General features: G+C 46.4%; 1 protein-coding gene across 2 annotated transcripts in view; it reads left to right on the top strand.

Moving 5' to 3' along the window:
- Positions 1-21,769, top strand: part of FRMD4A (FERM domain containing 4A) — a gene marked incomplete at both ends in the record, with an annotated part of 383,738 nt that overhangs the window by 165,698 nt on the left and 196,271 nt on the right. Inside the window, one exon of one of the 2 annotated variants that reach the window (XM_082485575.1) lies at positions 6,914-7,006. The exons of the other annotated variant lie outside the window; for it this stretch is intronic. Coding sequence (XP_082341701.1) covers positions 6,914-7,006 — 93 coding nt within the window. Of the gene's footprint in view, positions 1-6,913; positions 7,007-21,769 lie in introns of those variants that run through there. 2 annotated transcript variants of the gene reach the window in all.

Here is a 21,769-nt window from a genome sequence, read left to right as displayed (position 1 = left end):
CAGAGCACTGGCACAGGCTGCCCAGAGAGGTGGTGGAGAACTTCTGATAGCTGGAGAGGTAGACCAAGAGTGGCCAGTTATCAAGCTTATTTTATAATAGTGGAGAGATATAGACACTTTTAGGTATCATTCACCCCCCAGTAAAGTGGGCAGCTGAAGTACCTTACAAGTGCCCATTTCTATTCACTGATGACAAAAGGAGTCCAGATGAGAAGCTCAGATGAAAGGAACCAAAGTCAGGAGAGGTAAATGCCGCTCCAGATGCCTCCTACAACTGAGGTAGGGTGTTGTTACAGCTTGGCAGACATAGGAGAACCAAAGCAATAAAACATAAACTGAAAGGCATTACTGGGAGAGACTCCAAGGCTGAAGACCTAGAGACTCAGACAGTTTTCACATTTCTTAATCCATCCATATAAGCCTACAAAGAACATAGCCAAACTGGGTTTATATTTTGCCAATGTTAGCGGTTCCTCTTTCAGCTTTGTGCAAACACAGTTTTCTTCTCACTCAGAGAAAAAACATCATTATTCTATGCCTGTGAGACCTCAACTACAAAACAAAATTTGCCCGGGAGGCTGTTTACCAGGTCTGGCAAGGCTTAAAAAAACCCTCCTAACATCTCTCAGGGGTCTTCTTCTTTCCTCCTTTCTTTAGGGACACGTTGGCCCCTCTGCTATCCATGTGGCTTTCTCTTAGGGCAACATAACTCTCTCTCCTTCCCTCACACAGACACGTAAGCTTTCCCACAATATATTAAGATTAATCAAAGCAGTGTAAAAAGGATGAAGTTTTAAAAGAGGGAAAATTACACAGAACAAAGAAGCATTTATCTTCACAGTGTTTGACATAGTCCATATGTCACATATCCTGTTTAAACCTTAAATCTAGCTCAAGGCTGAGTACCTTCCATGCCACGCTGAGCAAACCCCTATTTCTTCAGGAACTGAAGCAAATCAGCAGTGCTAAGCACTACACAGGAATAGACTGCTCACATTTTAAGGCTCGATACTGAGACGCACCAAGTATTTGCACGTTCCCCCTGCAGCTCCTGGGATTTGCAAAGACTTTAGACCGGATCCCTGCTAGAACTACACCACAGCCATACCCCAGCTGAGTGCATGGCTGCTATTGTATGCATCACATCCAGCCTCTGCTACACATCCACGGTGTGGGAACGCGGTGGTGCTGCCAAACATCTCCTCTTTTGTTTATATAAGCCCTAGAAGTCAGAGGTGGCCTCTGTGATCCCTTCGTGATGTTTACAGGGGCGTGTCTCCAGGGCAATGGGGTCAGGCAAGTTCCCTCCCTAATTAATTACTGTCCATCTGAGTTATGTGGGAACCAGCACACTAAAACACAAGGGAAATGTCCTTCCATCTAGCAGAGGCCCTGCTTGCTATCTGCTGCTGTTCTTCTGGCCAGGGTTTTCTAGGATCCTGCCTGCCTGGATGCAGGGAGGCTGGGACCACTTTCCCCAGCAAGGACCATACACGGGATGGTGGGTGGGAAGGAGAACTGGAGGTGAGATGGAGGCTGCTCCTGGAGAGCCTGCTTGGCGGCAGTAGGGAAGAGGAAGGGTGCAGGTTGCTCTGTCCTCTGTCCTGATGGCGTTTTCTGGGGTGTCTACATCTGTGCCATGACTTTGACTACAGGCTGTGCCCCCCGCTTCTTTCAAGATCAGAAGGAGGGTTGAACATAGTGCTCTGTTTGGAGGTGACACATTTTGTTTCCTGACACTTCAGCATGTTGGAAGGGCCTCTGACCTGTCAGCCAAACGTCTTTTCTTAAGAACATACAAGCAATAAGTTACGAGAAGTGACTGCTTCTGGGGTCTCACGGACATTCCATGTACATGGCTCTTGCACTGGGGTTATATAGTCTCCCATAGCCTCCCTTCTCCGTCATGAGTGAACAGGACCACTGCTCTTTCAAGCACTAAACTGGTCCTCTGCTTAGAGCTTTAGAGCAGTGTGACCTCATTTTCTGTCTACTGGAGATTTTGCCAAGAACTTGCTGGCTTGTTGGGCATGCCAACTGATGAGTCTAAGTGCATGACTAGGTGCAGGCTCAGCAGGTGACATCACAGAATCACAGAATGGTTGGGGTTGGAAGGAACCTTTGGAGATCGTCGAGTCCAGCCCCCCCACCAAAGCAGGTTCACCTAAAGCAGGTTGGACAGGAACTCATCCATGCAGGTTTTGAATATCTCCAGAGAAGGAGATCCTTCTGGAAACCTCCTGGGCTTCACGTTCTACTCTGCCAGCCATTCCCCACGACACCCAAAGCTGAGGTACAAAAAGCAACAGATGAGCAGCCCTGTGGGTATTTCTGCTGGCATACTAGTGAATGAGGAAATTTAGGAGCCGCTAACATTACATCCTGGGTTAACCTACAGCAATGTGCGTCAGATATGAACTTCTCTGAGTCCAGAAGTGCTTGGTTCTGGGTTTCTGTTTGGGCTTATGCTAGTCAGACCTACTAACACGTCTATGATGAACTGCAGAGGGTTAAATAATCTTGCTGTAGCACAATGCAAAGTTGTCACAGGAGCCTAAATTCCCAGTTATCTCTATCGGTACAAGTGATGGACATGCCGACATGCAGATCACCACCCTGCTGATCACTACATAATCCACAGCACCAAAACAGAGTGAAACAAAGCAAGAATCTCTGTTCAGGTGTGGGGCAGACCTTCGTATTCAGCCTGGATTGCTGCACCCAGGCACTCGCATGCACTACTTGCCCAGAGGAGACAGGGACATGTGACAGTCTGCGTGGCCCACAGGCGTGACGCAACATTGCCGCACACAGGGGAAGCCCCCGAGCTTTCCGTGGCTGGGGACCACGAACATCCTCTCTCACTCCAGCAGGCTGCTGTGTTAGTGCCAGCTCTGACGGAAAAGGCTCGTACGGGAATGGAGCTCCACCCGGTGTGTTTTCCCGCATCCCTCCCCAGGCTGGAGTGATCGTAATGTTTCTCTGTAAAACACCATGTAAGACTGGAAAATTGCCTTTTTTTTTTTTATTTATTTAGCTTTAAGACAGACTGGATTTCAACAATAACTCGTGCTTATCTTTCACTCCCAAAGTGACAGTTTCCTTTACAGTCTGGTTCTGGGTGCAATAAAACATAAGCTAAGTTACTGTAGGAACTGCAACCCCAAAGCATCACCCTGTTCTCCTTGTCTTCCTATTGCTTTGCCGTGCCCCAACAAATCGGCTAGGAAGGATTTCTTACAGCGGGAAGTAAGAAATTCCACCAAGATTAATAGGAGCTGCTAAAGAGCTTAAATACAAGGAGTTTCCCTATTGGGACTCCAGGGAAGAGTCTAGCTTTGCTATTGATAGGGACCATAGATATCATCCAGGATGGAAAATACCATCAGGAGCTGCAAGTTATCCTTGTTCTCCTCTTATTCTGTTGCCATACTCTCGTCTTCATGGAGTACAGAACTTAAGTGGGTTTTTCAGTACTGAATGACTTTTCAGCTTAACAAAACAGTGTCTTATTGGTAGATCTGACAGATATCACATACTGCCTTTCAATCTGTGCCACTGCTGTCCCTGGTTTCCATTCATTGATCTCCGCTGGGCATACACTGACTTGAAACTTGACTCTGCCGTTGCAAACATAAGGCATGCTTTGCAGCAGTAAATGATTTCTCTCTCCTTTTCATTAAAGACAAAAAAAAAAAATCTAGTCTAAATAGCAATCTATTGGAATGTACTTTCCTCTGATGCATTGTTACCACAAACCGCTGTTCCTGGCAGCCTGCAATTAGTACTGAAAAGCATCCACTGCTTTAAAGAGTTTCGTCTTTCAGCAGATAGTAAATATGGCGTGTCTCTTTTGAGGGTCTGTGGTGGCAAGGCCAGGACGTTCCCTTACAATAGTTTGGCTTTTAGTTCCTACTGTGCTGTTCAGTTGGAGATTGTCTCTGCAGACAATGCTGTTGAATGAGTCCTCAGTGATGAGTCTGGTCATCTTAATCTGCCTCTGCAGTCAACTACATGAGAGAGGGGGCTCTCCAGAGGGAAATTCAGAATTTGATGGGCTGAAGTGCCCTTGGACGTGCTTGCGTCTGCCACAAACACCTAAACTCCTTCTCTGGGAACAACTAGAAAGACCACCATGAGAGCACGTTTTACATTACCTATCCTGTAGGCAATCCGTCAAACTAATCCTAGTAGACTGCCCTATACACTTGCCTACCAACATACCTTGAACAACTCTAAAAATAAAAAGCCAACATCTCATCCTTCCGGATGGTTTCCACTGTCCTGAAGACTCTGGTTTGCTTCCTGTCTCCAGCTTTGAACCAACTGGGAAATGAGGAATGAGACAGAAGAAAGAGAAAGTGTCCTAGCGGCTCCAGATCTCCAGTTTTATGTGGTTTCTGTGGAGGATACCCATAGAGTTGTGCCTGGGGTGCGGCACAGGGAGGGAGGGAGGAGTGAGGCCCATTGGGATATCCAGGGATTTTGTTGGAACTGGATCCAATACCATGCAAATGGATGGATTTCTTCTACTTTTCACATGCACAAGAGGTTTCTTGCAAAGAAGAGTATTTGTATTATTATTCGGCTGCCTTGAGCAATATGCAGATTTGCATTTCATTTGCAAGACCTGGAAATCTATGCAAAGAGCTTGTGGTTCATGGAAATGACTGAACAACGCTCCTCTCTTCCCCTGTGGAGAAAATGAGTCTACGTGGTCCTTCATGTTGGTACCACTAGACTGTCTGCCTCTGGTCCCGGAGCTTGATAGCTGGTAGACACTGGTGGAGATGTGCATTACGGCTCTTTGTCCCCTCTAGTGGATAAAGTTCAATCTACAAGGCTCTTCCTTCTAAGAGTCGGACGTGCAGGAGACCTTGATTTCAGGAATATGACAGCCTACGGAGAAGGGGCTGGTGTGAGCAGGAGCGCCCCAGCCCAGGGCTTCATATTGGGTGAGCAGGGAGATCTTAGCTCCTCTGATCTCCTATGAAGCGCTCACCCCCGAGGTCCTGACTCAGACACGACTCAGTTTTTATTCAGGCAAGGCTCCCAGTAAAGCAGATCACATTTGCCTTTGCCCTCTCTCTCCACCGGTAGATCCCCAGTGGCTCTGCTGATGCAGGCAAGGGGTCCCTCTGGGCAGCTGGGAAATGCCAGCTACCTCCTGCTTAAATAAACAGGCAGGCATCCTGTGAGATGGCGGGGGGGGGTGGAGGGTGGGGGGTGTAACAGTCATACAAAAACCCTGCAAGGAGCAAAGACCATAACTCTGCACCTATTCCATATAAAGAACCTATATAAGTCGGTCATGCTTAAGAGATTTCCATCTTTTCCTGTCCCTCTCACTCTCTTTAGCAAGAGGCATATGGAACTAATTATGAACAAAGGCCGATTGTTTTAATATTTAGAGTTTCCCACATCAAGCTGCTGGGCTTTTTCTCTGACTGGTTTTAATGCATGTGCATATGCTGAGCAGATACAGAGTTTCTCTTCTTTATTTTAAATGGTTGCTTTAATGTCATGTCCCTAACACCTTCATCCTGCCTTTTGGACTTTGATCAAAACAAAATATTTTTAGTTTTGCATTAAAATGAGAACAATACATGGAGGAAGGGATTGGCTCCACAGCTCAGCAGATTTTGCCTTCCCAGCTAGACTGCTCCAAGGAAAAGAGCCTGGGCAAACATCTTTTCCGTTTTACTAAGCAAATTCAGAATACCACTATGGAGCTGGTGGATTGAGAAGCTCCCGCTTTGCACACATTAACTCCAAACTGCATCTGGACCAGTACCTGTAACTGAGCGTGGAAATGGGCACAGCATCCACAACATATTTCTACAAAACCCCGAAATCATGTCTGGCTGCTTCGGGACAACTGCTGGTGTTGCAGAAAGTCTGTGGGAAGGAAAAGAAACTTTCCTATTTCCAAAACACTTGTGTACAATTTAAAGCGTAAATATAGTTTCAAACTTTTTTTTTCCAGAGAAAGGGAATATCATTGTCTACTGGTTTCTAATGTGGTTTTATACGAGAAAAAAAAAAAGTAGACACTGAGACTGACTTTGCAACACAGCATTTCACAGTTGTAAGTTATAGACAGCTCTAATATAATAATTTTTCTAAGTACACATAGAAGCTGTAGGCATCACCAAGCAGGCTTTCACCAGCACATATGTGTACAGACGTGAGTGTGAGAGGTAATGTCTGTTCTTTGTACTTATGCACACACTGCACTGCGCCACACACACCCCACATAGCCGGAACGGGCGAGTGCTTGTGTTTGGCTGAGCAGCCCAGAGGATCTGTTCGAGCCCTGGGTATGTGCTTTCCAACCTCCAGGAGAGAGGAATATCTGAACGTAGGATTTAACATTAATCTCCGCACCAGATGGTGATACACCAGATATTCTTTTTAAGGTGAACATGTGATCTACTGTACAGCAAACCAGAGGGGTCTGCAGTCACATGGCAAAATGTATAATAACTCTGATAGAGCTTTGATTAGACAACTGACCTGGTTACCATCTGTAGCAACAAGAAGCGAGCTTGACAGTTTTGGAACACTCTCCCCAGAAGCTTAATTCTTCCACCTCTGTGGCACAGCAATCCTGCTGAGCAAACCACACCGAGAAACAGAAGGAAGCTAAAGATACGCTGCTTGAAACATGTTGTTAAGGTTACAAGGCTTGGGTTTTCCTTTTTTTTTTTTTTTTTCCTTTTTTTCCCTTTCCCCCCCTCCTTCTTTCAAACAAGCCACATCTTGACTCATATGGTCTGATGTGAAAACCCACTCAGCTATTTGATAGTTGGGAAATCTAGATGAGACTGTAAGTTATTTCAAAGGAAGCCTGTGTGTGCTGTGAACTCTCTCTCACACACACACGCGCACACACACGAGTTAGCTCTGCACTATGGTAGTACAGACAGCTGTGACTCCGGGTAGGACCCGAAGACTTTTATTCAAAATACCATATGGATCACTGAGGAGACGCAGTGTGGAAAGGGTAAGCCGTGATTTCTTTGTCCTGAATGCATGCCCAGAGGATGAGGAGGGTACCATTTGGTAGCAGTTGTCTGCCCCGTTAGCAGTCAGAGCTAATAGGGGTTATGTCATGATGTGTAGAAATTGCTATCGGTGTATGCCACGGTGTGTAGAAATTACTATTGACGGGACCTGTATGGTGATGAATGGGAATTAGCACCAGGCTGTGTGATAACTTGGGGTAGTAATCAGTGCCAGCAGGAACAATAAGATAACATGCAGCAATTAAAACTAGTTAAAGGTTCTGTGATAATATTTGGAGGTAATAATTTCTGAAAAGGATCATTTCTAATAATAATGACTCGTTGAGACAGCGTGATGGCATACGGCAGCACTGACCCGTAGCAGTGGGGAGTAAATAATAAGAATGTCAAAGAATGAATACCAGTGGAAAGCTCGGGGTGATGTGGAAGTGAACGTAGAGGCAGATGCCCACGAGCGTCTGCCCCAGCAGAGATGTATAGCGAGCAGTGTTTGCACAGCGCGGTGTGGGCTATACGGTGCATGACACATTGCTCCGGTCGGTGCCAGCCAACATGACACGGTGGGGCTGGCAGTCCCCGGCCAGCCAAGGCGACGCTGTTGCTTTCTCGCTGTAGCAGATGTAGCAGGGGGGTCCCGGGCAAACCGTGATTATATGTCATTAATTTCCTGGAAGCACGTCGCCTGAGTGGCAGCACCCAGGGGACCAGCGGGGTCCTAGGGCTTTGAAGGACCGAGAGGGTGACAAAGAGGTGGTGGCTGGGACACGGGTCTCAGCTCAGAGAGCGATGCACACCCGCCGAGCGCACGCCGAGCAGTTCGGGCTGCCTTTGCCTGGCAAGCTGCCCCTGCCAGAGCTGGCATGGCCCCCGGGGGGACAGGGACACCTTGCACACCCCCTCTGCTTGTCACTGCTGATATGCCCTGAAACGGTGCTCAGCTCAAGGGATGGGCACAGTCCACACGCCCCCAGCCACTGGGGGTTTGGGCAGGGTGCCCCAGGGGTGGGCAAGGGGTGCACACCCAGTGGTCCATGGCTGGTGGCACGTGTAGGAGCTCTACAAGCCCGGAGTGGCTCTGAGTTGCTCCGTGCGGGATTGAGGGGAACCTTTGCTCGAGGCATCTGTTTTGCTGAAAAGCAGTTTTGCGGCAGCTGAAGCCACCTGTGAGTTTACTTCCAGTCTGTTGCACGTGACACTCAAAAAAAAATAAAAAAATTTGTTTTGGACATTTCAAATCAATTTTTTTTCCCATTTTTTTCTTTCAAAGACAGCATAATTTCATTTGGATGAATGTCTTCAATTTTTTTTTTTAAGGGATGTGAAAAAAATCTCAAAAATTAGATGCAGGTCAAAAACTGTTTCAGTTAAAAACAAAGCCTTTTTTTTGCTTGTTTTTCTTCGCTCTCCATTTGGCAGAAGGGAAAGCAGAATAACTTTGTGTCAACCTGAAACATATTTTCTTTGCCTTTCCAGTCCGTCAAGCAAACCAAAGATAATCAATTATTCACACAGCTTTGGTCTGCTATTGTTTGATCGTTGTTTGTTGCTTTGGAGAGCATTCAGAAATGTCCCTCCTGGTAAATTTGGGCTTTGCGGTTGAAGATGCTGGTTCTGAGAGGGGCCTGGGGCAGGCAGTCCTGCCTCCAGCCTTAACCTGCCTTGGGGACAGGTTTTATTTGTGTCCCCTGCACAGTGCCCAGAGTTTCCTCCTCCAGAGAGGCACTGCTGTTGCTGACCCAGGTCACAGGAGGTGGGTCGGCGTCTGGTGGCTTTGCAGCTTCTCCTGCAAGTGTGGGGAGGCAAAGAGCCTGGTGTCTCCTTCAAAGGTGGCTTCCCGCAAGGTGGCAGATGATTTTTCAGCCAGAGCAACCTCTCAGCTGCTGGGAGGCCACCATCCTCCCCTGCTGCTGGCCAGGACGGGTCTCTCCCCATTTGGAAGGACTCACACTTTCACACAGACCATACCTGAGACCGATGAGTCTAGAGGCAAGTCATATAACAGTGTGGAAAACAGGAGACCACTCTTCTCCATGGATGCACACATCCCCTTGGGAAACATGCTGTCCATATTGACCTACCTGAGCAACAGCTGCTCAAGTCTTTGCTTTGCTGTGTGCAGTAGCCCATGTGGTGGAGAGGTGTAAAAACCAGCAGTATTCTCACAGGGTGTTTCCAGGAGGTAAACCCATGGTGGCAAGCAAGGGAAAGCATGGAAATACCTGCAGGAGAAGGGGTCAGAGAAGGTCAGCATTTATATAGGAGGCAAGAACGGATGCATAAGGATGACCAGCGCTGCAGGGGACTTGGCAGTGTGTACATACTTAATGGCTCCACACATAGCCCAAGTGACCGACCGCTGTCAGGGAGGGTTGTGTTGTTTTATTTTCACTCACATCCACAGTTTATTTCTCTCCTTCCCACTTCTTGACCTAAGGTTGGGGTCGTTCAGTCTTCTTGTCAGGCAAATGCTGGAGCCTTGCTATAAGGATTGCCAGAGGATTTGGTAGCATGGTTTTTGCAACTGGCTCTTTTTTGTCCTAAACCTCTGTCCTTGCCGTTACTCTCTCTGCCTTGTCACAGAGCTGCCCCATCAGGCACCTGGCCCATGAGGTTGTGGTCAACCTGGTTGAAGCATGCATCATGCTCTCTCTCCTTGGAGGCCCCCACCAGCTAGAGGTGGCAGGGCAGTTCCCCTGCACCTGGGGTCCTGAAACCACACAGAATCTGTGTTTCTAAACTCAGAGTCCACAAAATACTGCTGCAGAAGTGAAAGACCCTGAAATACAGTCCAAAGTGAGCAAATTTCATGTGTAAAGCCTGAGATGTGAGAGATCTGTGCAAGGTGTGGCATGCCCCCAGCCGAAGAGATGGCTTTGCAAAGGCTTTTACAAGTCCAAATAAAAAAAGTGCAGTGCTAAATATTATTAGGTACGGCACAGAGACCTGCAAGTGCGTCAGCTGAGGCAGAATTACATTTCATGCCATGGGGAACACCAGCAGCCAGCGTCAGGACTTAGACATGAGTTGGGTTCATCTAAGTCAATGCTGATGTCTATGAGATATCTCCATCCTGGCCAGCACCTCGGGCTGCCTTTGGGATCACTGCAGAGGCAGTCAAAAAACTCTGCAGGGGTTGCAGAGGTGGTCCCCTGAGCGCCCATGCTTGGCTGAATTAAACCCCAGCCAGCTCTCCTTTAGCCAGCATATACAGGGACACCTTGGTCAGAAGAGGACCACCCCCCAAACCAGGTGACATGAATCCCATCCCTAACACAGTATTTCTCGACACAGAGATCTCCCCACCAGATCTTCCTTCGCCGGATCTCCTTCCCCCACCAGTTAACAATCACGTTAAATATGTAGTCCTTTCTCCCTCTGCATTATTAATGTGAGAGGGTTTATGCCTGCGAGCTATCTTTATTATATCCATGTGCTGCGGATGTGTGTGAGAGGAAGATGAATAGAGTCCTGCTAATGTCTAACAAATGCCTAGCACCATTCAGAGACCTCTTTCTGCTGTTGCAAGGCACTGGTAAAGAAGAACACGTATTTACCCCTTCTCTCAAGACTTCACTGGCTATTTTCCAGCCACGGGAATGTTTCTTTCACCACAAACACAATGCATTGGTTTTTTGAGTTAGAAAGCCTAGAGAAAACATGTAGCTTTCTTGCATTAAAAAAGAACGAGCCTGCCCTCTCTTCTTGAGCCTTCAAGGCTCAAAGGATGGTACTACAGATGCTGTGTAAAAAGGAAGGCCATCTCCAGGCTAAATGAAGTGCTGTAAGAAACAAATCAAGCTGGGAGAGATATGGCTGGAAAAGCCATTTTAAATTAAGCCTTGCCGTCTGCACCCCAGCTTTAGGTCCCAGCTCTCAGCTACAGTAAATTAAAGGCCCTGTGCCCAGTTGTGTCAGCGGATGTTTGCAGCTCAGCAGGATTTTAGTCCAGATTGCTTTTTTATTTCTTGTGCCTCCAAAAAAGATAAGCTAAGATTAAAAACACGGCCAGAGCCCCAAGCCAGAACTCCACTGTCCATTACACAAGTGTAAATCTACACCGGCGCTTAGCCGGGACTGGTATTTACCTACAACACCTCCTCTCTGAATGGATATCCATGGACGCTCGTTCATATCATGACTTTAAAACACACCAGGCAGAGATAAATCCGTAAATGGATATTTATTGCCATAGAAAACAGATGGCAGAAGACAAAGCTCCCATGTTCTTATCCCAAGCTGCAAGCACGTTAAGAATGCGGCAGGAAACGTCATTCCTCCTATAAATAAATTTCTCTTGAGAAGAGAGAACCCAGGGCTGAAAAGAAAAAATCAGTCTTTCTGCTCTACAGGCCAAGTCTGAGGCAGGTTTTCCCACGCTATTCTGCAGCTTATGGCGACCTTTGCTTTTGGCAAGCGAGGAGGTGGCCTTCAAGCAAACCCGGCAAAAAGAGTTTGGGTGTGTTTTGCTGTATCCACCAGCCTTTTTACGACTCTGAGTTATTGATTTGCTTTTTCTACTAAACAAAGCATAATTCAACATTTGGCTTGTTATTAATCATTTTTCCAGCATGGATAAGAGCAAAGTGGTCAGAAACCTCTCACACCAAAGGCTGTAGTGCAGAGCAAGGCAGATCTGGTGGCGTTCACGGTAGAGTGGCCCTCATTTGTTAAACCCTCTCCTGCAAGCCCCTGTGAGTGATGCTGCAAGCACTCACTCTGACAACACGAGTAAACGAGTGCTTCAAGGGAAGTTGATCTTTCCAGTTCACGCTATTCACTTGCAGACTCTTACACTGGTATGCAGGTTCTGCAGACCTTTGCTTAACACCTTCAGTGACATTTTTTGGATGGGTCTCTTACCTTGACAGCATCCCTACCAATCTGATAGACTGCCAAGGTGACAGCAGAGTTACTCAGATACTGTGGATAACAAAAGAACAGTAGATAATTGAGTGTGGAAGTTGTCCAAGAGAGAAGTGAGACCTTGAAACAAGGAACTCCCTTTGTCTTAGCTTTTTTCTGGAAGTCACTCAAGTCTCAAGGTGGTGAAACCAATATACAAACTTAGAGTGGTGAAAAAAAAAAAAAACCTACAGCATTTTGGAACACACTTTATTTGCAATGAATTATTCACCAGCTTTATAGACAAATAATTGTGTCCCAAAAAAAAAAAAAAAAAAGAAAAAAAAAGAATAAGAGGATAAGCTTAAGTAGCAAAACTGTCACCTGTATAGTGCTCTGATATAATCACTTGTGACTGCCGAAACATCAATTTTATCTGCTTCATCTGAGCTTTATCTTTTCTGACCTGTTCACAAGTATTTTGGAGGAATTGCTTTAATTTGAACTCTACCTAGACAGATAAATGCTTGGTGCACCCTCTCAGGTGTCTGGAAGTTGTAATGTTTTGTGACACTTCTAAAAGGTGTAACAAATCAAAATAGACTTTCCTGTGAAACGGATCAGGAGCTGTGCCAGACTTCATCCCCCCAAAATGGGTGCAGGTTAACAGTGCAAGAGGTGAGAGCACAGCAGAGGCTAATGGATGGTGACTGGTGAACTCGGCAGAGTTTGGAGCTGGGATACTGCTCAGATTGGCTTTCAAATGGTTGGAGCTTAATTGAATTATCAGAAGCTCCCAAGGCCTGGAGACCTCACGAGCAGAGGCCCTGCTGTGAAATTTCCAGTGCTTTGCATTCTTATTTTGATCAGAAAATGAAAAGCTTTTTTCATTACAGTTTGGCGTTTGCTGCCTTCGCGTTGGCCAGACCCTGGGACAGCAAGAGGAGGTCAGTGGACAGAGCAAGGGCAAGCCAGGGGACAGAGTTTTGGAGCCAGAAATGAGACAAATATTTTGGATTTGGTTAAAGGAAGGGGGAGGAACAAGTGTATCCAGTTATAAAGCTTCGGAGGAGGTGAAAAGGCTCCTGTAGTTCATGGACACTTTTGGTCATCCAGCTAATACGCCTGCTCAAAGGGCTTACTCGGGTCACTAGTACCATGCCCAGATCAAACCCCCACCAACAGCCCAAAGCTCAGGAGTTATGGAGGTTTAGCACCAGAGCAGTTTGCCTCAAGGTAGTGGTCTACAGCCCGAGAGGTAAGAAGTTGCCACTGCTACAAGGAGCTTCCTGGAAGGGCTTTTCCATACAGAGACTGTGCTTCATGCAAGGTCAGCATGCGATAGATAATGCAAAGTGGTAGCTTGCATATTTGAAATATCTTCCAACCTGCCCCACCCTGCAGACCTAGTCCTACCTCAATTTCTGGGCAGGATTTATCCCTGGAAGGGCTTAGACATGCCTTCATGCCTTCAGCTGGGTTTTAGACTCCAGACATAGAAAGCCTCTGGACTGCCAATTCATGATCCGTACAAAGGATTGCTTAAACATTGCTTCAATAATCTCCTGAACTAACAGCATTTTCAGACAACAAGTGCAAAGTACAGTGTATGCCTTGTTCCAGTTCTTAATTTCTTGATCAGTCTTTTAATCCATTTAGATCAGGTTACTGTAAGTTTAGGGGGGGGGGGGGGGGGAAAAAAAACAACCCAACAAACACCACCCCAAAACAGTAGACAAGCAACAAACTTAGCCTTCATAGAGCATTTCCATTTTCACTCTTGGAATATCTTTGGCGCAGACTAGGCACCAACACAAGGCTGCTTAAACACCAGCAGTGACTTTAGTGAAGCTCACAAGCACCAGGGCCCCTCTAACCACCCTGACAGAAATGACGAAACCAGCCATTCTGACTAAAAGGAACTCTGCTCTGTAGATAGTCGCACAGTTTCTATTTTGCTGATTAAAGAAGTTCGGAAAGTTGGATTTAGATTTCAAACACATTTCCAAACTTCTGGTCAAACTTTCTGTCTCAGTTTAGCTTATTTCCTGGTGAAGTATATATTATCCTCATTGTCTGAATCATTTCTAATGGCTTCAAAGAAACGGTGACTTTTCATCCTACCAGCAGATGGATATGAGTGATTCTTACGCTTTAATTTTTTTTGTTGGGACCAAAGTATCAAACTCTCCAAATTGCTCAGGCAAGGAGCGCAATTAGTCTCCACTTCCCAAAGATACCACATGAAAAGCTTTTGAAAAGATAATGGGCTGCAAATGATGCGATTTAGTCACCCGCACACACTCTACAATCCAGCTGTACTTCTGGAATATATTTAGAAGGTGTAATTATGGTAGTGAACGCTTTGAAATAAGCGAGCGAGTTTCTTAACTGAGGTTGACATTCATTTTTGTTTCCAGCACTTCCTCTATAAAAGCCATCAAGTCTTGACGGGGTGGGACCATGGATATTTATTTTCTCTCCAGGTTTTGCATCATCCTAGATTAGGTAAACTCCGAGTGAAACAATAGCTAAGGACCCATAATCTGCAATTAATGTTGCTGCACTAAGCATCTGCCCTTTGGAGGTCTATGCATAGAACAAGTACCACTTTACTGTTTTACCATTTTAGTTCAGAATAGAAATCACTGCAAGAGTGAACCAAATTGGCCTTAACTCAAATGTTCCTGCCACAGGGAGCTTCCACCCTGCTAGCTCCCAACAGATGAGTGATGTGATGAGATGTGTTTTGAAGAAACTCATCTAAAGAGAGATTGAAGGTAGGGGGTTATGTTCTTGCTAGTGTGTATTTCCCATGCCAGCTCCATTCCACTCGTACCTTCAGCCAGCCTACCTTTACAAGTTTGTCATGTAAATGTTATAAATTTTACTACTTTTTTAGGTCTTTTCAGCAGTCAAAGAAAAGAGAGTAATGTGTGTCTTCTTTTGACAACTCATCTTCATATCTTCAAAAACAATTCAGTATGGGAGGAATTGCCCTCTGTGTTGATATCCATCTTCCGTTAACTGCAGAGGGAGCAAAAGCCTTTCCAGTTAGAGGAGATGAGCGCAGACTGCCCTGTCTGCACTGCATGCCTACCCCTGGAGACCAGATCCAGATGGGGCATGCAGGCTAGTCCAGCTCAGATGCGAACATCCCCACAACAGAGGTCTGACCCCATGACTGTGTGTTCACTAGCTCTGCACATGGCTCTGTGAATCTTTGGTTTATCAGCCCAGGGTTTGTCCCGGGAAGCCCTGCACTACCACCTCTGATGGTTCTGGGACTTGTGGGAGAAATTGTCTGTCCTTGGAGGGGAGTTCTAGGGGAGCATGTGCATTGCAAAACAGATGGGCTGCACTCCCTTTTAGAGAAGATATAAATCAATAACACAGCCAGGAAAGCCACCCAGCTCATTCACGCTGGAACTACTCTACGCTTCTCACAGCTTTTCCTGTGCAGAAGATCAGATGAGCAAGGGTTGGCTCTGTGTAGTTTTTCCTTTAGTCAAGGCTTGCAAGTACAGTGCAAGCCTTCATGCTGACAAAAAGTGTGCCTCTTGCAATACAGGTTATTGATTTTCAGATAACTAGGTGCCTACCATTGGCTTTACTGAAAGGTGTCAATGGTAGCATCCTTCTGGTAGCCCTGCCCTCATAGCCCTGGTGGTGGCCTGCTGCTCCTCGAGATCAGGCTGGAAAACTGCAGCGTAACATGATGACTATGTTGTCTTTGCAGTCAGGACCAGGCAGAAGGCTCTGCTTCCTTATCACTGTGGATTGCTAGATCATCGCCTAAGTCCCAGCAAAGCTAAAACTTGTGTCACACAAGCAGCAGCACATGCTCTTGTCCACCATATGGATGACTCCACCAGATGTAGAGCAGGTGCCAAGCAGCAGGGTCCTGGGCTCCAGCCCCCTCTCTGTGGCCTTGAGACGATATTTGCAGAAGCAGTCATTCAAGGTTAGGAACCTCTGTGTTTGAGTTGGTTTTGGGGAGCTCATGGTGCGTGCTGTTTCTTTTGGAGACGTGTGTCCAGAGATCCTGATGGAATGTCTGAACCTACTCTGAAGGACAATGCCATGGCCACCTTCTGGGTTAGTCTTCCACATTTACATGCTTGCAGGCTTGAGGTAAGGGCACCAGAAGTAGATCATTGAAAATGCACAGTGTTGCTTTATGACCAATGGCTTAGTAAAATGCCAGATACCTCACCTGAGAACCGGGCAGCAGGGGAGATAGGAAAGGGACTGGATCCTGTATTTGCACCCTCTCCAAATGCCTCTTTTTCATTGCAGGATAGATATAATCTGACATTCAAAGCAATATGTATCCCATACCAGGTTTTTTTCCTGCATAAATGCCTGTATTTACTGCATCTGAAAGGGATGGTGAATTTTGGCTGGGTGACAGCACTGTGAGATGCTCAGGGGAAGAGCACAGGATCAGTGAGCTCCCCTGATCAGTGGGATCCATGAGAAATTGCCACTCTTCAGAGAGGAGAAAGCCAATGTCCTTTTCCTCCTCCAAAGTACTCCAAGAAAGCTCTCCAACATCTTGCTTTTGTTAAACCTTTTGCTGTGCATTCAGTAGCCATGGTATGTTTCTAACCACAAGGCTTTTCCTGCATGGTTTGTAATATTTTCCATGATGCTTTGGAGCATCTTAGGAATCTAAGTGAGGATGGCAACAAGTGACTTTCTGTCTTTCAGTCTTCCCTTAATCAATCTTAATGCATCAACAGACAGCGGAGAGGAGGACGAGGAGCAAGGTTAAAACCCCACAGGTAGTTTGTCCCCATTAAGGGTCCAGGTTTTCACAGAAAAACAAGAAAAGTGAGTTGCAAATGTTTCACAGGCTCTCCTTTCCTCAGAGCTGAGCTCAAAGCTGTTACTGTTGCCTGAGGGCAGAGCCTGGAGTTCCCAGTTTTCGAAAATACCATCCAAGAAAACCTGTCAAGGCTAATATGATGGATGGGCTATTGCAAGAGGGAAGGTTGGCAATCCTAGGTCACAATTTAAAATTATTCTGTATAATACATTGGTCTTTACATACTACAAAGTCTCCACAGACATTGATCCTCTCCAACCTTATGCAGGACCCAGCCAGTGCTGTCATTCCCTCTTGGCAGGCAGGATGCTTTCAGGGTAAGAACCAAGGTGAACTGCCAACACTGTGCAAATCTGGGCGTGTTTGAAGCAGGATCAAACTTCAGGGCTCCCGTTAGCTGGAAGTGCACATCCACGCTCCCTTCCTCCCTCTCCAGCATCTCTCCACCCAACCCGTGCTTGCAAACCACACGAGGGACTGGGAGGAGGCTTTCTAATTTTCATAATTTCCACTCTGAAATGTTGGAAAGCTTCCTTTTTCCATCCTGGACTTTGCTATAATGCAGCCATCGCGTATCCTCCTGTAAACTTTCAAATGCACCAATAGTGGCAGTTTCCTGCAGATGAAAAAAGGCTTACTTCAGTTACAGCGAGTGGGAACCCAGCCAAGAAGAGTCATAAAATGAGAGGACGTTGATTTTTAAAAGCACAGTTATGTCAGTGCATTCCAACGCATCCAATCAGTCACCAGAGAGCGGTTAAAGTGGCCTTGGGGCCAACCTCCAGCTTCTGGATGATGGTGTCAGGGGAAAGATAATCAGGCGGATGCCAGGGATGATCTAGCCCCTTTTCCTTACAAACAGTCACAGCAGACTGCCCAGTGCTGGCCAGACTCTGGGTTCCAGCAGCATTTTGAAAACTTTTCATTCCTGAATTTTGTTTTATACTACTAATCCACGGATGCTGTTATCCACCCTAGACTGGAAGGGAAATTGCTGAAAGATTCAGGACAAGGATGTAGGCAGCAGGCATGTTTTCCTGCAAAGGCCAAGAGATGCTGTGAGGCCTCTGAACATCCTTCATAGAGCCCAGCACTGCTGTTTTCTCTGAAGTCAGCACCTTCCCTTCCCTGGGAGTCCTCTATTTAAGGGGCTCAAGGTGAAAGGGCCCCATCTTGGAGGGAAGGGAGCAAAACATTTCTGAAAGTTGGCACTTTTTAGCGAAACTCCAGATTGAAACCCATAAATCCAGATACCATGAATCACTCGAAGATGGATCAGGCATCTTCTGCAGCCCAGGATATGTGCCACCACGCTCTTGAATGCAGGCTCTCTCCCATGAGGTCAGTGTTTTGCGAGGAGAGACTGCAGGACTGGCCTCAAATTCCCTGGGCACCAGCCTCTGAGAAACCCTTCGTTTTTTGTGTTTCATAATGATCACCCATTGGGGAGGCACTGACAATCTCTCCACTCCTAGTTCCTAGCTTGCAAAGCCAAGAAATACTGGCATGAAAAGCTCCATGTTCTCTTATCCTGGAATGAACTGACCATGTCCGGTCAGACAGGGACAGAACCCAGAATACCATCTACGTGAGCTTTTCTTTCCCATAACAGTTTCCCAGTCAGAGATTGAGTAAACATGAGGTCATCACCAATTTATAATTGCTGAGATTTATGTCTCTCCCGATCACGTTTTTACAGAAGCAGCAATATGCTTCCATTCTTGCTATTCTGCCCATATCTTAATCACTCTTCTGACAAAAACAAATACCCTATTTTGAAATCAAACAGATTCACAGACGGTGTTCCCTGCCAAGGAAGTGATTCTTGTCCGACTGGACCACTGCCCTGTGCAGTGTTGATTTTGGTGGACTGCAGACATAAATCTTCCCAAAGACCATTTCTCTCACTGTACAGAATAAGACCCCTATTGTTACAGCTACAATCCATTTGGGACACATCTCTGTTGCCCTTTAGACCAAGGCAGCCACTTAATGAGGCTGTTCTCATCACTGAGTACCACGCTTCATCTCACAGAGTCACAGAATCACAGAATGGTCAGGGTTGGAAGGGACCTCTGGAGATCATCTAGTCCTGCCAGAGCAGGGTCACCTACAGCAGTTGCACAGGACAGTGTCCAGGCAGGTTTGGAATGTCTCCAGAGTGGGAGACTCCACCACCTCTCTGGGCAGCCTGTGCCAGTGCTCTGCCACCCTCAAGGTAAAGAAGTTCCTCCTCATGTCAAGATGGAACTTCCTATGCTCAAGTTTCTGCCCATTACCTCTTGTTCTATCACTGGGCACCACTGAAAAAAGACTGTTCTCATCTACTTGGCACCTCCCCCCTTAAGTATTTATAAGTATTGATAAGATCTCCCCTCAGTTTTCTTTTCTCTAGGCTAAAAAGACCCAAGTCCCTCAGCCTTTCCTCATAAGAGGGATGTTCTATTCCCCTAATAATCTTCGTAGCCCTTTGCTGGACCCTCTCCAGCAGTTGCCTGTCCTTCTTGAACCTCCTTTTCATGATGGAGCAGAGTGGTCCCAGGCACCATACCTGGGGCAGTTCAAGGTGGTGGGATTGTTGCTCTCTGTCCCCTGGCTGAGGAATGGCTTGGAAGAGTGTTTATACCAAAGCCTAGGCAGAAGCACTGTGATGGAAATCTGCAGTCATTTATGCTCCTCCTGAATCCTGCAATAACCCAAATAAGGCCAGTCAGGACCAAATCTGTCTTAAAGTGCCTGGTTCACACAGACTGACAACTTGGCTTTACAAAGAAATTGTTTTCCTGGCTTTGCAAGGTTGTGGAATGGGTTTGCCAGTTGATGCCTGTCCATGACCAGGCTGAACCCCAGTTCCTAACCCTACTGTTAGGGTCCTTCGGAGGTGGTTCTTCAACCCAGGTGTGCATGGCTCATTAAGGGCAATGGACCACGTGTTGCCAATACTTGTCTGTGGGGTGAAGGCTCTCATGCAGGGGCCAAGAACAGCTCGCCATCCTAAATGGAGATGGAGTGGGAGATGAAGCAGGGCAACATAACACCAAGAGCCATGAATGCAGCTCAAAAGACCTCCAGCCCCATGGGAGCTTCATGTCTGGGTAGAGCTTGTGCTGTGACTGAATTGCATCTGGAGTCGCACGGGGTGTGTGCTGTGTGGGACCTACAGGAGAGCGCACAGCGGGGCATTTCAGGCTGACACAGAGGGCTGTGTCACATATGGCCTGGTGGGAACTGCCCAGAAGAAATGAGGGCAATCTTGCATGTGGTTCAAAGAGAATTGCATGGATAGAATATATGGCCTTAAGCAACGAAGTGAGTTTATTTCAACCACATAAAGCTATTCAACTTGTGAACAACATTAGCTGGGTTTTGATCATTCTTTTTTTCCGAGCTACTGTGGTGCTTGGGCAGAACTTCCAAGTTCATCATTCTCTTAAAAGTTCCTATATTTGTTTTCCTTAGACTTGAGACTTCTTTTTAAAAAAAGAAAATCTGCCATATCCTTCAGCTGCAAATGATTTAATCGTTCTTGGCTTTGTGTGATCTGAATATTTTCTTGTTCTCTTGCTTTGCAGCTGTGACCTACTTAATTACAAGCAGGAAACAAACCCCAGAATCGTTAGACATTCTGCCTGGCTTGAAGAAGAGGGGCAAAAAATAAAAATCTCGTGTTGTTAAATACTAGGATGTCCTTCTTAATAACAGGAAGTCAAGCTCCAGATAGCAACAGTGAACATTCAAATTCTTTGTGCATCAAGATAAGGACAGCAAAGAGCTTATGGGTTTTATTTTTTATGGCATGGATGTTTTGGGGGCAGGGGAAATGACAGCCACTTCTAACAGCCAAAATGGGAATGAGTCATAAATTTCCAAATCAAGAGCGTAAATCCTCTTTGTTTTAACTTCTGAACAGCTTCAGTCTGCTGTCCATAAAGACAATGAAGTGACTGACTTGCTGCTTCGATCTGGCAGCTTTCGATCCATTTTCTCCTCTTTTCGGGAGGTATGAGCAAACAAGCTAGACAGTGAGTTTGGATTCCGCATTGCAAATCATCAGGTTGGAAGACAGAGCACGGGGGAGTTTGATTAACTGCACTCCACCTCTGCAGATGGTGTCTGGGCTACTATTTATACCTCCTGAAACTCAGCCCCCTCATCTGGATATGCTGGTGGGTATGTGGATGTCATAGTAGCTATAGAAAACAGCCAGAGAGAGGGAAATCCAGGATTGCCAAACCTCTGTGACCGGCTGTCCCACACAGGCACTTCGGTCCTCTTGTCCCAGTTTATCTGCAGCTCTGGTTGCAGCTCAAAAATACAGCTCTCCCAAAGCACCATGAGGCAGTAGAAGCTGATGTTTGTACAGGGTTTTAAGCCGAGCAGCAACAGAAGTGCAAGTTATCATCTTCTGTCAACTGTGCATGCATTATCACTGTAGATGGCAAGGATCCAGCGCTGTCCTGCAACGCAAATGGAGATTTTCCATTAGCACAAGCCACAGGGGTCTGTGTTTTGGGAGCAAATGGGGTAGAGGTCAACACTCATGCTCTACTGAGAAGGTCTAACTGGTCCCAGCTGGGGAGATGTTCTCAGCGTGAAGATGTGCTGCAGTACAGTAATCCCCCTATGTTGACTCCTGAGTTTCCCATCTGCAGATTAATTGTGCTGTGGCATCAGAGACAACCAAACCACCCCACATGAGTCAGCCCCAGTGCAGATGCCATGAACGACTGTGCAAGTGTGTGCATGCACTGGCTTTTGTGGCCTTAACAGCTCAGCATGGCTCTCTCTGGGACCTCTCTACCCCAGAGCCAACAGAGCCACCATCTTCCTCCACGGCACGCTCACTTAGCACCGCTGTGTGTATACAGCACTACTCCCACAGGGAACATATATGTACATAACTAGTCTTCACCTCAGGGAACGCTTATCCACCCATAGTTATGCTCATTTTGTTAATCAGCGTAGGAGCTTTCAACACAGAGGGTACATTATCGATCCAAGATATCTTAAGTATCTCTGCTTTTTGCTGCGTAACTCTTGTGGAATATGACCAGTTGGCTTTCTAGCA

This window comes from Vanellus vanellus (genome assembly GCF_965231255.1).
Source record: "Vanellus vanellus genome assembly, chromosome: 1".
NCBI lineage: Eukaryota > Metazoa > Chordata > Aves > Charadriiformes > Charadriidae > Vanellus > Vanellus vanellus.
This window is presented reverse-complemented; position numbering and strand designations above follow the sequence as displayed.